Genomic DNA, 15,981 nt, shown 5'->3' with positions numbered 1-15,981 from the left:
TACAAAAGGAGCTGTTTTAACCTCTGGGCCAGACTCTAACTGATCCCCCAAATCCATTCTTTCCTTCTCCCACAGCAGTAAGAGGCCACGCAGTGAGACAGTACAGACGTGTACAGGCATGACAAAGTTCTGGTCAACAAGACGTGAGAGGAAGTGATGCGTCCCACTTCTGACTCATCCTGTGTAGAAGGACTTTGCTTGCTCTGCCTTTCTGCTCTTTTCTCCTCCCAGCCACATGGAACATATAGACATGAAATGGTCCAACTTTAAGCGTGTCAAAGAGGACAACATCCTAAGGCGCAGGAAGCCACAGGAAGGAATCATCATGTACAACAGGCTGCCCACCAGTCTGGACTGTATTTGAGGGTTTCTTTGTTACATGACCTAAGCCTATACCTTAACTAATAAATCCCTGTGTGCAACTAGGAGGAAGAAAACTTTGGGAATGAACAGAAGGAAGCTCATGTAAGGTCACAAAAAGGAAAATAGATTTGTGAGTCAGTAATAGGCTCAGAGCATGGGCAGCCTGAAAAGACCTACAGTATGAAAATATCAGCACAAGTTAGAAAGCTTTATGAATCGCACAAAGAATTTAGATACAACACTACAAGTGATGAGTTGCAGAACAATGTTTTCTTTGTGGAGACCGGCAGCTCCTTCATGGAAGGACATTGGGGAAGGCATCTGTTAAACAGAATGGAACAGATTTCATCATGAACCAGATCAACAAAGTACAGCTTCTGTGGGCCACCTGCCAGGATACGCGACCAGACGTTAAGACGGACTTTGCTAGGATTTTCTATAGTAAAACCTGGTAAGCCACACTCACTGGTGTGTAACTATGAATGGGAAATTTTTAACCATCAAAACTCAAAAAGATCCAAGTTCAATTTCCTTGCATTGCAAATCAAATTTTAAAAAATTTCAGTGGACCTGTCTTCAACAGCATACTTCGGAGAAAAAAAACTCATACTATTAACTCAACAGGTTTCCCAAGTGACTTAGGAGTAAAGAATCCACCTGCCAATATAGGAGACACAGGTGTGATCCCTGGGTCAGGAAGATTCCCCTGGAGAAAGAAATGGCAACCCACTCTAGTATTCTTGCCTAGGAAATCACATAGATGGAGGAGCCTAGCAGGCTACAGTCCATGGGGTCAAAAAAGAGTCAGACACGATTTAGGGACTGTGCTGTGCTTAGTCGCTCAGTTGTGTTCGACTCTCTGTGATCCCATGGATTGTAAGCTATCAGGCTCCTCCATCCATGTAATCTTCCAGGCAAGAATACTGGTGATCAGGTAGCCACTTTCTACTCCAGGGGATCTTCCTGCCCAGGGACTGAACCCAAGTCTCCTGCATCTCCTGCATTGGCAGGTGGATTCTTTACTGCTAGTGCCACCTGGGAAGCGACTAAACAACATTAACATAATACAACTTCCATAGGGCTGTAAGTACACTGTCTGTAAATCAAATTTCTATGAAATTAATCATGCATCCAACCAATAAATATTTCTTAAGCGACAACCTGTGGAAGCTCTACTAGAAGCCAGGGAGATATCATCACTCTGATGGAGGCTGAAGCCTGGTGAAGGCAACTGCCATCCACTCACCAAGAGCAAGTTCAGGCTGCTCTGAGCACACAGCAGAGGGGTGTCCCTCCCACAGGTCCAAGAAGGGGTTCTGGAGGAAGTAACATCTGACTCGAGCCCAGAAGGAGAAACAAGAGTTAACAAGGTAAACAGGGAAAGAGGCAAGAGCGTGGAGAAAGTATACGTATTTTTTCAGATCCTTTTTCATCATAGGTTATTATAAGATATTGAATATAATTCCTTATGCTATACAGTAGGTCCTTGCTGACTATATATTTTATCCATAGTAGTGTGTATCTGTTAATCCCAAATTCTCAGTTTATCCCTCCTCTTCCCCTTTCTCTTTTGATAACCATCTTTGTTTTCTATGTCTATGAATCTATTTGTTTTTTAAATATGTTCATTTGTACCATGATTTTAGATTCTACTTAGAAGCAGTAACATACAATATTTTTCTTTCTCTGACTTATGTCACTTAGTATGATAATCTCTAGGTCCATCCATATTGCTGCAAATGACATTATTTCATTCTTTTTTACAGCTGGATAGTATTCCACTGTGTATACATACCACATCTTTGTCCATTAATCTGTTGGTGTACACTTACGTTACTTCCATGTCTTAGCTATTGCAAATAGTGCTGCTATGTCACTGATTTTAACTGTATCTTCAATTAAACTCCAATTGCATTATACATTAATATTTAACTGCCAGGGGAGTTTACTGTGATTTGTAGGTCTCCCCAAATTTCAAAAGTTTAATCATCTATAGGCACAGGGGAATTTCAGTGCTTTACAAAGCAAATACAGATCTACAGTCCCCTTATCTTACCACAGGCAGAACGTGTCTCCAGATTCAGAAATATTCAAATTTTAGGAGGGTAAAATGTTGCATATGCTTTATGTAACACCCTCAGGTAGGACCTGGGATAGCACCCTGTAATCACACAGATTCATAATTTGCAGCAAAATGGATGAATAGTTGCACTAAAGGGAATAAATAGGAGTTCGGGTCAAGTTTTGCTACAGAGTTCAAGTCAGGTCTTCTGCCAAATAAGCAATAAAATAACCTGAGGTTATTCAGAGCACTGGGTATTTCAGAATTGCAGATAAGAGATAGTGAATCTATCATATCTTAAGTCCTATGCTAAGCTTGGATTTCTCATATGAAAACTGTACCCTTAGCAAGCATTTTATTTCAAAGTACCAAAGTGCTGGAAAAGAAAATGTAGGCAAGGAAATAATCACCAGATTACCAAATACCCAGCGATAATTATACCTAATGGAGCTACTTAAGAATGGCATAAAAACGTTCTTGTAGCCAGGTACTGAGGTGCTGAGGCAACCAGAACTTCAGAAAACAGTCACTTTGAGATCAGTCCCATCTTGCAAGATGGTGGGCAGAAAAACTAAGAAGACCATCTTCAGCTAAGAATGTCAGTGCTGGTGTCAGGATCCAGACGGAAGCCCCACAACCTGAAGACCCCCACCGACGGAAGGCTGTCCTAGCAGAGGAATGGTAGATATTCCCAAAGCACAAGGTATTCCAGACAAGCTATATCCAAACAGAATCCACAGCAATTAAATCCGTAATTAAGGAAAAAATGGGAAGGTTCTCACTACTGTAACAGAGCCAATTAGTAAGGATAAACAGAGTGAAACCAAAGAGTTTAAAATTCTCAAAATGCCCAAATGTTACCCCCTTAAAGATGTGCTGTAAAAACTGTTGAGTGGTGGGGAAAGAAAAAAAACAACTACAATCAACGTGAAGAAAACTACAAGTGTTACTCCCAGGTCCCCGCTGATCATCCTCACTGGCCATTCCAAAGACAAGCAGAAGATGGCTTCCCTCCAGAAACGAGCAGGGACTTGCCATTTGGGGCTGAACCACTAGTCCTCACTAATGTGAGTTCCTTCACCTAGAACACTCAGAATCTGTCATCACCTCTACCAAAACTTACCATAATAGTGTGAAAGTTCCAAAGTACTTCAACAGTGATCACTTTTTTTTTTTAAACAGTGATTGGACATGGAACAACAGACTGGTTCCAAATAGGAAAAGGAGTACATCAAGGCTGTATATTATCACCCTACTTATTTAACTCATATGCAGAGAACATCATGAGAAATGCTGGGCTGGAAGAAGCACAAGCTGGAATCAAGATGGCCAGGAGAAATATCAATAACCTCAGATATGCAGATGACACCACCCTTATGGCAGAAAGTGAAGAAGAACTAAAGAGCCTCTTGATGAAAGTGAAAGAGGAGAGTGAAAAAGTTGGCTTAAAGCTCAACATTCAGAAAACTAAGATCATGGCATCCGGTCCCATCACTTCATGGGAAATAGATGGGGAAACAGTGGAGACAGTGGCTGACTTTATTTTTCTGGGCTCCAAAATCACTGCAGATGGTGATTGCAGCCATGAAATTAAAAGACACTTTACTCCTTGGAAGGAAAGTTATGACCAACCTAGACAGCATATTCAAAAGCAGAGACATTACTTTGCCAACAAAGGTCCGTCTAGTCAAGGCTATGGTTTTTCCAGTGGTCATGTATGGATGTGAGAGTTGGACTATAAAGAAAGCTGAGCACCGAAGAATTGATGCTTTTGAACTATGGTGTTGGAGAAGACTCTTGAGAGTCCCTTGGACAGCAAGGAGATTCAACCAGTCCATCCTAAAGGAGATCAATCCTGGGTGTTCATTGGAAGGACTGATGTTGAAGTTGAAGCTCCAATACTTTGGCCACCTGATGTGAAGAGCTGACTCATTTGCAAAGACCCTGATGCTGGGAAAGATTGAGGGCAGGAGGAGAAGGTGACGACAGAGGATGAGATGGCTGGATGGCATCACCGACTCGATGGACGTGAGTTTGAGTAAACTCCGGGAGTTGGTGATGGACAGGGAGGCCTGGCGTGCCGCAGTTCATGGGGTCGCAAAGAGTCGGACACGACTGAGCAACTGAACTGAACTATTAAGAAGTTGCATGAGACTGGAGATCAAAAAGGCTGAGCTCCAAGAGAAGCCACCGCCATGAGAAGCATGCACACTGCAGCCAGAAAGTAGCCCCTGCTCACCACAAATGGAGAAAAGCCTGCACAGCAATGAAGACCCACCACAGTCAAAAAATAAAATAAATAAGATTAAAAAAAAAAAAAAAAAGTTGAGCTCTTCAACTCAGAGGAAGAGAATGGTAAAGTTTTTGGAGCAGTGCAAGGCAGACCAGAAAATGGTGGATTCTCAACTTTCACCAAAAATTAGAGCCCTTCCCAGCTCTGGGACTGCCTGTGTAGCCTCATAAACAAACCTTATGCTCCCGAGCTGATGTTCTGTATCATTTGCAGAGCTCTAGTTAAAAATATCCAAAACAACAATAATGAACAAAGAACCTACTGTGTCAAAGGAATTGCTTTTCTAAAAGATAATGAGTAAATCTGTTAATACATCCAAATACGAGGGGCTCCACAAGACATACATAGCACAGGACAAATATTACCATATCCAACAAATGTCCTAGGACACCAATGAGCCTAGAAACACACCAAGGTCATTTGTAAAGGTCAGGGCTTCAAGCTCCAGGTTTCAAGGAAGGAAAGCTTCCAGGACAATATTCAAGAAAAAGAAGTTTCAGGACATACAGCCATAGGCATGGCGATGGCTCTGAAGGATCGCATGGTGAGCACAAGTCCAGTCTCCCAGCATATCCATGTGAGAATACCCTTGCTCAGAAGGCAGGGTGGGACCAGAAGGAGCCTCCCCACCGGTACTGGTTCCCAACTAAGATGAAACCAAGGCAAATAAACTGTTTATTCCAGATCAGAAATAAAGGTGGTGAGTTTTCCTAGTGTTAGTTGCTCAGTCGTGTCTGACTCTCACAACCCCATGGACTGTAGCCTGCCAAGCTCCTCTGTCTATAGGATTCTCCAGGCAAGAATACTGGAGTGGGTTGCCAATCCCTTCTCCAGGAGATCTTCCTGACTCAGGGATCAAACCCAGGTCTCCTGCACTGCAGGCAGATTCTTTACCATCTGAGCCACCAGTGAAGTCCCCCCAAAATGCCCAGTGAAGATTCAAAACAAATAGGCATCCATCTCTTACCCTCTTCTCTGATGTGAGCTCTATAAAAGTTTATCTCCATTCAACGTAATAGGATAGTCTTGTTCTAAGGGCTGAATCAAGAACAAAACTTGCTTCTGCTGCTGCTGCTGCTGCTAAGTCGCTTCAGTCGTGTCCGACTCTGTGCGACCCCAGAAGCAGCAGCCCACAAGGCTCCCCCGTCCCTGGGATTCTCCAGGCAAGAACACTGGAGTGGGTTGCCATTTCCTTCTCCAATGCATGAAAGTGAAAAGTGAAAGTGAAGTTGCTCAGTCGTGTCCAACTCTTCGTGACCACATGGACTGCAGCCTACCAGGTTCCTCCGCCCATGGGATTTTCTAGGCAAAAGTACTGGAATGGGGTGCCATTGCCTTCCCCGAAACTTGCTTCTAAGATACCTTTAACTTTAGGAATCTAAATCCCTAAGAACCTAAACAAGGCCCCAAAATGAATTTTAACATTCTGTAAGTTATACTACATGCACGTCATGTGAAAACCATGGTGCTGCTCAAAAAAACAATGCAGATCTGCATGCACTGACATGAAAAGATGTCAGGGAGAAATTACTGAAAGGCAAAAAGGAAGTTGAAGAGCAGAGTAGACAGTAACACACCATTTTTGTGAAACAAACTATATACATGTGTGATAGGCACAGGCACAGAAATATTCTTTCCACAACTCACGGTTAAGAGCCAGAACGAACATACATAACCATTAACATGTGTTTCCCCGGGGACAGCAATTAGCGAGAAAGGTCAAGCATGTTCTCTTTTATTTCATACATTTCCTCAGTGTTTGCATTTTCTTATAATAACCATGCTCTATCTCAATTTTTAAAATTTAAAGTAAGATTTTGTTAAAGGTACTATCAGACTATTGCCAATAAATGACTTCTCTTTATTGCCCTTTGAGCCATAGCTGCAATATCCAGCAATAAATGGGGCTGTTTCTAAATAGATCAGGTCTTCATCTTTAGGACAAGAACAAGAAGACACCTGAAAGGCAGGAGAGCATGAGAATGAATGAAAAGTGTCATGGGCCATGTGGCCAAGAACCACATTCAATTACACAGCCGTGCTATCTGATTATTGCAACACTAGGCTAATTCTACAGAGATGGATGGAAAGACTCACCAGATAAAGGTTATTTTTGTCCTGAAAGGCATACTGCAACTGGGGGATCCAAGGACTTGTACTCCGAGATAATATGTTCTGTTCTTCCTCAAAATATGAGACCTAGGAGGAATAGAAACTATTAAGACAATTATAAAGAACTAAGTGTGATGGGGGAAATGCTCTTTGTTCTCCCTTTAAGCTTAAACTGATACCTAGTTTTGTTTCTTTTTTAAAAAGCCATCACATAGTCCAACATTCCACAAATCTCATTCTTATGCCTACTTTGCTCAATTTTTGCCAGATCCATACAATAGTGTCCAGTTATTTACTTAATGTCTTTCTTCGAAGTTGACCAACATCTTTTAAATTTAAATCTTTCTCTTCATCTTCCCTTACTGAGCAATTCAGTCCTAAAACCATGAGATGGAGAATAACCAGATAAACATCCATGACAAGTGACAAGGAAAGCCATGGTAGTCCAGAACAAGGTGACAGGTCCGAGCAGGGTGAGGAGGGAAGCAACCACATGTGGAGCAGACCAATGTGGGGTATCAAAGGCTCACGTATGGTGAGGAAGTCAATCTAGGTCTAGATGACCTAGAGCATCTGAGCCTGTCAAGGTAGAGTTGACGGACGGACACAGGTGCATTAAATAAGTAAAAAACATTGAGGGTGATATCAGAGTTACAAACATGGAAAGGGTGAAAATGATAACAAACCTTATGAAGCTGGAGAGGACTTGGAGATGCTGATGTGAATACATGGTTTTCAACATACACAAGTAGATACAGAAATAAATACAGATGTTAATGTTCGTGTGTATGAGGTAGGTATGCTGCATACACGTACATGTATTTCCTGGCCTTGTCCACTGAATGGAGTCTGGCAGCAATGACATCCTGATAGCAAAGAGAACACCTCGTGCCCAGACCCTGGCCTCTAAATACTGTTTTCCACTTAAAAAAATAAATAAATAACAAAATGCAGGGCTCCCAGAGAAATGACTGACTGTGGAGCTGGGGCAGGTAAAGTGAGTTTAAGAGCCCAAACATCTTGTATCAGAAAGTAACACAGAATTCAAAGATGGGGAATATGTCAAAAGGATATACAAAAGCCAACCTGAAGAGATTCTCATTGGCCAACTTGGGAACAATTTGAGTATAAAAACATATACTGATAGGAATGGATTATAACTCATTGACAGGCAAACGCAAGTGCATACAGATATAAATAAATGGATGGGTTGAAAGTTTTATCAGAAACAGGTATTTCCCCAGTTTGAAAGTATCTCCTTCCAAAATACATATGCAATTACAAAGAGGAAAGGAGTAACTTGCACTGAAGGGCAGCAGATACCAACCTGACATCCTCAGGAATGTGACAAGCCGCAACTGAGACTCCCCTGTTGGGATGCAATGAGAGGAACAGAGCATCCTGTCTGTGATAGTCCTGCATGGCTCAGGTAACGAACGGGTGGGTGGCTTTAATTAGCTCCTGGGTATGTGAGATTTTTAAATCCCCCAGCATATACCTCACACAGGGTGACTCAAGTCATTCACCCGGAGGAGCACACCTGGGCAAGGGTCCCTATCCCTCACCTGCAGTATGGGATGTGCTGAGTGAGGGTCTCTATCCCTCACCTGCAGTATGGGATGTGCTGAGTGAGGGTCTCTATCCCTCACCTGGTATGGGATGTGCTGAGTGAGGGTCTCTATCCCTCACCTGCAGTATGGAATGTGCTGGATTCATTTCCTTTTCTATGCACCATTGCCCATATGAAATATAAGGAGCACAAGGCTACATCTAAGGCCTCTTCCAAGGACCTAGGACACACCAGACCCAACAGGTGCTTAGTAGGTGTGGCCTGATGGCAGGTGCTTCTTAGGTGCTGGGAGGCTCAGTGAGCATCTTCCACACCTCTCTTCCAAATGATCTGCCACATCCTGTCATGTAATCGTTCTATGAAGTTGCCCACATTTCATTCCTGAACAAAAGACACAGCATTCTCAGATTCTGACAAGCAGCTTCCTGCCCTCTGCTTTGTCTTTGACCAGAGGTCACACAGTCACTGAAGTGCTGAAACCCCAATCCCAACCTTCTGCTTCCAAAAGCCTATGTGAACCCCAAGCGTCTCACAAATTAAATTCCAACTCCAAAAACCGGTTCTTGGGGGGGATGATGAGTTACTGTTTAATGGGTACAGAGTTTCATTTAGGATGATGAAAAAGTTCTAAAGCTGGACAGTGGTGATGGTGATGCAACACTGCCGATGTACTTAATGCCACAGAGCTGTACACTCAGAACAGTTCAAGCGGTAAATTTTATGTGATGCATATTTTATCACAGTAGCCAGAAGGGAGTTCTTGAGGTTTCCCACCAATCACCTCCTCCCAACTCCCATGTCCTTACTTCTCCTCATTTTCCAGTCTATTTGTTCTAAACTTCTAAACACACACAAACACATACATCTGCATAGCATTCTAGCACTTACACCTCCAGAACAGCACACTTCTACCTGGTACATTCTCGTCACTTCTCCCTGCCCAGAACCCATGTTCCCTCTCAGCAGTGTGAACCTGCCCTGTCTCTGGCTCACCCACACCTTTCCTCATTCTGTCATTTGTGAATTTGCTAACTGCTCCCTCTTTTGTGATGCTTTAGCTCCTAAGGGCCTGCTTTATGGATCTGCCATTTTTCCTCAACTTTCCAAGGCTGTGCTGAAACCCTGAAACTAACAGCCACGGAGCTTTGATTCCTTTTGCAGACTTGCCACAGAGCTGGGTCCATTATCGGACACATGATGTGCTCTCGAACATGGGTAACTAATAAATTGCTCTTCGAACACCAAGGCTGATGGCCGTCTCTCTAGAAACACTGCAAATGAATCAATAACGTCTGGGAGCAGCAGCCTTGTTTAAAAAGAGAGAAAAACACCACAACCAGAAAGATAACTTCTCACCTCCTCTCAGACTGGCAACTCCCTAGCCACAGAACAATTTAATTTCTTCGGAGGCCTGTTTTAAAACCAAATACCAAAAAAAAAAAAAAAATCAAGTACAGAGGCCCCCAACACAAATATATAAGATGTGTACAAAAGCAAAGGCTATCTAACTCACCCCATGATATGCACATCTCTGAATTCCCAGTGGATGGTCACAAAAGATCATCTCAAATTCATTAGTGAAAAGGCCAAGTTGGTTCTGAATAATATACAACTATAAAAACATGATCAAGCAACCCAAGGGAGCTTGTCAATCTTCAAAATTAGTCAATATCAGTTCAAGAAAGCATGCTCAGACCTTCCTGGCTATGCCACAGTAATTAAAACTAGGGATGCAGAGGAAAACTGGCTCCATCCCAGGTGTCAATTCAGCAGATTCTCATCTCTGCAACGAACCTGCTGGTTCAGACAGGGGAGGCTGGATGTTAAATGCTCCTACCTGCTCCTGGGCCAACAAGGCCTTCTTCTTCATGACTTTCATGGCATAGACATCCCCAGTCGCTTTCTCTCTGACCACCTGTACTTCAGCAAAGTGACCGCAGCCTACGACACTTCTCACTTCAAAGTCCTTCATTGAAGGCTGGAGCTCTTGCAACTCAGCTATGATATCGGAATCTGCAAAAGACGGAAGAGTGACTCCTGGATCCATAATGTACTTCAAATACTCGTATCTTTATGAAAGCGAGAAGAAAGGAAGAAAGAAGAAAGCGTTGCTGTATCTTCCCTCACTGTCAGGAGACATTTAGTCACTTTCTCCTTGTCGTGAATAATTATAAAATCAGCACAAAAGTGTTTTTTCTATGCTAAGTTAAAATTAAGGGCTCCAGAAATTCCAACGCACAGTTTCCATGGCAGCTATGATCTGAATCCTGTAGATGCAGAAAACAAGGGAAGGAGAACAGAAATCATGCTTTTCCTCCCCCTCTACGGGGGCTGCAGGGCAGTGAGTGTGGTCAAACATGTTATCAGCATCTGGACTGGTTTATAATGGGATATGAGCAATGTGATCCCCATCCTTAGTTGACTTTGGGGTTGACTTCCAGAACATTCCATCCTGATTCCATATGTTCTACTCAGTTTTACTCCATTAGCCCAGGTCTTATCTCCCTTGTATTGTGTCAGTAAATACCCTCCTTGCCATACATAGTATGTAGCAGCACTACCAAGAGAGAAAAAGCCTGAGCTTGAGGAACCAAGCAGAGGCCTGACCTTGGCCCTGCAGAGCTGACATGTCACACAGCTTGATGGGTTTGCAACTGTCTCTTTTCTAGGCATAGTTTTACTCCTTTTCTGAATGCAATCTCTCAGCCGGTGTCTTCCTCTATCCTAAAAGCTTTAACAAAAGCATCAAACACACAGATAAAGCACTTTAAACAACAGACATTAATTTCTCAAAGTTCTAGAGGCTGTGAGGGAGAGCAGGCTGAGAGCCTGTTGAGAACCCACCTCCTGGCTGACAGGCAGCCCCTGTATTTCTCATGTGGTAGAAGGAAAAGGAGCCCTCATCTCTCTTCCTCTTCTTCTAGGGACATGAATTCCATCATGGGGCCTACCTTGATGAATTCATCTACACCTAATTAATTATCTCCCAAAGGCTCCACTTTTGGGGGGTCAAAGCCTCAACATATAAATTTGGGGAACTGGAGAAGGAAGCAGGAAGGTCGGTAAAAACATTCAGTTCATAACAGTCAGAGATTCTCCGTGTTTAAAGTATGGACTAAACAGGTAGCAAATTTGGAATCTAAAATACATTTATTAACAACATTAAATTGGGGCATCACAGGATAGATATATAGTGATTCTAATGATCTAAAGAATAGAATGGAATGTAAATATTAGAGAAATGCAAATCAAAACTATAATGAGGTACCATCTCACACTGGTCAGAATGGCCATCATTAAAAAGTTGACAAATAACAAATGCTGGAGAGGGTGTGCAGAAAAGAAAACCCTCTTACACTGTAGGTGGGAATGTAAACTGCTATAGCCACTATGAAAAACAGTATAGAGGTTCCTCAAAAAACAAAAACAGAGCTAACATACGATACGGCAATTCCACTCCTGGGCATACACCCAGACAAAATTGTAATTTGAAAAGATGCATGCACTCCCATGCTCACAGCAGCAATACTTACAATAACGAAGACGTGAGGCAACCTAAATGTCCTCTGACAGATGAATAGACAAAGAAGATGAAGTATATACATACAGTGGACTACTACTCAGTCACAGAAAAAGGATGAATACCATTTGCAGCAACATGGACGGACCTCGCGATTATCATACTAAGCAAAATAAGTCTGGCTTCCCTGGTGGCTCCAACAGCAAATGATCCACCTGCAGTGCACGAGACCTGGGTTCATTCCCGGGGTTGGGAAGATCTCCTGGAGGAAGGCATGGCAACCCACTCCAGTATTCTTGCCTGGAGAATCCCATGGGCAGAGGAGCCTGGTGGGCTACAGTCCATGGGGTCACACAGAGTCACGTAGAGTCAGACACAACTGAGCGACTAACAACAGCAACATACACACACAAGCAAAGTAAGTCAGAAATAGAAAAACAAAATATCATATAGTATCACTTACACATGGAATCTAAAATACAAATGAACGTATCTATGAAACAGAATCACAGACAGAACAGACTGCTGGTTACCAAGGGGGTTGGGTGGGAGGAAGGATTGGGAGCTTGGGATTAGCAGATATTAACTGTTATTTATAGGATGAAGAAACAACAAGGTCCTACTGTGTAGCACAGGGAACTATATTCAATATCCTGTGATAAACCATAATGGGAAAGAATATGAAAAAGAATATATATATATATATATACATGTATTATATAACTGTATTGGTGTACAGCAGAAACTAATGTAACATTAGTAAATCAACTATACTTCAATAAAATATTTTTTTTAAAAAAGGAATAGAGCAGAACAGCTGTGACTGACCAAATCCTTCAGTCCTGTCCATTACAAGGAAACGGCACCATATACAGGGTTATACTCCAAAGGAAGACAACAGTAACATGTCATCAGAATTATCCTGGAGAATCCCTCAGAAAGATGTCATGGTGAAGACCAAGGGACTCTTGAAATCCCACAGGTGCACTGGAGCCACTTCTGTGGGAGGGCACCAGGCAGAGCTGGGAGCTACATTCACTTGGCAAGTTGTTGACACAGCTAAAGGAACATAGCCCAACAAAGGGCAGAGCCATTCCATAACCACGGTCATTTGGCAGCACATTGATGAATTAGCCAATGCAATTTTAATTGTTGTTACCCACTCCCTTTCTTGGTTGCATGGGTGGAGCTGAATTCATTTGGATCAAAGGCACGTGTGATGAGCGCCACTGCACTAACAACATCTCTTACTTGTTATCCTAAAAACGTCTTCTTTGTTCCCTTGAGGAATCAGGCAAGAGGGGTGAGTAGATTCGCTTCAATTCACCGTGGCCATTGTAAAACAAAAAAATAAATCTAGAGCGCCTTCAGGGAGGTTTCCATGCAGAAGCAGAACTGAATGCGGCATGATATTTTCCTTTTGCCTTGACATCTCTGTGTCAAGCCCAGTCTTTCTTCCTTGTCTTCTTCCAAGTTTCTCTCAGACCTAGTACTTGAGTTTTTGAATTATTAATTTCCCAAATATGCTGACTTGCAATTTTCTGACTTGAACCTGATTTCATTACTGCTTGCACACAAGGCCAGCCTCTCCTGATTCTTCTGTAAGGCCTTGGGCCCCCGCGTTGCTTACACCACTGTCCAACTTAATAACTCTGGGTCTGTCTCCAGCAACCACCAGGCATCTCAATCACCCCAGCAGACAAAACTGCTTGCAGGCAAAACCACCATGACACTCTCAGAATTCTGAGAAACCACTCCAAGTCGCAATGTTGTTATTCAAAGACTTTGGGATTATCAAGGTGAACAGGTGAGATGCTAAACTCGTACCTATGACTGTGAAAAATAACCCTGCACAACTTCTCTTCCCACCAGCAACTTCTGTGACTACAAAACCACATCAACCTTCATCCCCACCCACTATGAACATGGTGGGAACTGACATTGAGGTAGAGACCCAAAGCATGAAATGAAAATGCAGTCAGAGAATGATCTTCCCAGATACATATATAGATCCAGGGAGCAAAAGCCACCACAGCTGAATGCTGCTTCCTTTGTTAAAACTCAGTATTGCAACACTTCACTGTCTAGGAATGCATCCTTCACAGAAATGTTCAAAAGACACACATATCAAGATACTTATGATGGGCACTGCTTGTTACAGAAAAATCAGAAACAATGTAGAGGTCTACAATTAACAGGAAAGTGGAAACAGCATAAGAGTTCACACAGAAAAGAATACTAGACACATATTTAAAAGAATTAAGTAGCTCAACCTCCACTGGAGTCTCTTTAAGGACAAGGATTTGCTTCTGTTTTGATCACTACTGTAAACCCAGTGCTCAAAACAGCAGCAGGCACATAGCGAGCGCTCCACAAATATTTGTTAAGTAAATATATTGCTAGGTGAGCAACGCTAGTGGCAAAACATTATCAACATACAACCCATTTTGCATAAAATTAAACCAGAGTAATGTTAGAGCCTCTTGATTAAGGTGAAAGAGGAGAGTGATAAAGCCAGCTTAAAACTCAACATTCAAAAAATTAAAGATCATGGCATCCAGTCCCATCACTTCATGGCAAATAAATAGGGAAAAAAATGGAAACAGTGACAGATTTTATCTTCTTGGGCTCCAAAATCACCGCAGATGGTGACTGCAGCCACGAAATTAAAAGACGCTTGGGAAGAAAAGCTATGACAAACATAGTGTATTAAAAAGCAGAGACATCACTTTGCCAACAAAGATCCATATAGTCAAAGCTATGGATTTTTCAGTAGTCATGTACGGAAGTGAGTGTTGGATCATAAAGACGACTAAGCACCAAAGAACTGACACTTTCAAACTGTAGTGCTGGAGAAGACTCTTCAGAGTCCCTTGGACAAGAGAGATCAAACCAGTCAATCCAAAAGGAAATCAACCCTAAATATTCATTGGAAGGACTGATGCTGAAGCTCCAATACTTTGGCCACCTGGTACAAAGAACCGATTCAGTAAAAAAAGACCCTGATGCCAGGAAAGACTGCACGCAGGAGAAGGGGGTAACAGAGGATAAGATGGTTGGATGGCATCACCAACTCAAAGGACATGAGGTCTGAGCAAACTCCAGGAGATAGTGAAGGACACAGGAGCCTGGTGTGCTGCAGTCCACGGGGTCACAAAGAGTTGGACACGACTGAGCAATTGAACAAAAAAATGTTAGAATACACATGGTAAAGGGTTCATTGTTCAAGCTACTTGATTGGTATGTGGGGGTTTATGACACTTGTCTCTTTACTGTTAAGCTATGTTTGAACAATTCCACAATAAATATCTTATAAGGACAGAAGAAAAGTTGCAATACTATGCACTGAACCATTAACAGTGGTTATCTTAGGTAAGATTTTGAGGGTTTTTCCTTCCATTCTGATCTTTTATATTTAACTTTGTATTTTTTTAATTTTTATTGAAATATAGTTGATTTATAATGTTATGTTTTCAGGTGTACAGCAAAGTGATTCAGCTACATATATATATCTTTTAGATTCTTTTCCATTATAGGTTATTACAAGATATTGAATATAGTTCCCTCTGCTATAGGTCCTTATTGGTTACCTATTTTATGTATGAGTGAGTGAAGTGAGTGAAGTCGCTCAGTTGTATCCGACTCTTTGCGACCCCATGGACTGTAGCCTACCAGGCTCCTCTGTCCATGGGATTTTCCAGGCAGTAGTACTGGAGTGGATTGCCATTTCCTTCTCCAGGGGATCTTCCCGACCCAGGGATCGAACCTGGGTCTCCTGCATTGTAGACAGACACTTTACCGTCTGAGCCACCAGGGAAGTCACCTATTTTATGTATAGTAGTGTGTATACTGGAGAAGGTAATGGCACCCCACTCCAGTACTCTTGCCTGGAAAATCCCACAGACAGAGGAGCCTGGAAGGCTGCAGTCCATGAGGTCTCTGAGGGTTGGACACAACTGAGCGACTTCACTTTCACTTTTCACTTTCATGCATTGGAGAAGGAAATGGCAACCCATTCCAGTGTTCTTGCCTGGAGAATCCCAGGGACAGGGGAGCCTGGT

General features: G+C 42.5%; 1 protein-coding gene across 3 annotated transcripts in view; it reads right to left on the bottom strand.

The window, feature by feature from the left end:
* CIT (citron rho-interacting serine/threonine kinase) overlaps positions 1-15,981 on the bottom strand; it is a 173,811-nt gene that overhangs the window by 144,464 nt on the left and 13,366 nt on the right. For all 3 annotated transcript variants that reach the window (XM_055551014.1, XM_055551016.1, XM_055551015.1), the window contains exons 4-5: positions 10,238-10,413; positions 6,816-6,917 (exon numbers count right to left, since the gene is read on the bottom strand). In XM_055551014.1, coding sequence (XP_055406989.1) covers positions 6,816-6,917; positions 10,238-10,413 — 278 coding nt within the window. The remainder of the gene's footprint in view (positions 1-6,815; positions 6,918-10,237; positions 10,414-15,981) is intronic.

This window comes from Bubalus kerabau, chromosome 16 (assembly GCF_029407905.1).
Source record: "Bubalus kerabau isolate K-KA32 ecotype Philippines breed swamp buffalo chromosome 16, PCC_UOA_SB_1v2, whole genome shotgun sequence".
NCBI classification, from domain to species: domain Eukaryota; kingdom Metazoa; phylum Chordata; class Mammalia; order Artiodactyla; family Bovidae; genus Bubalus; species Bubalus kerabau.
This window is presented reverse-complemented; position numbering and strand designations above follow the sequence as displayed.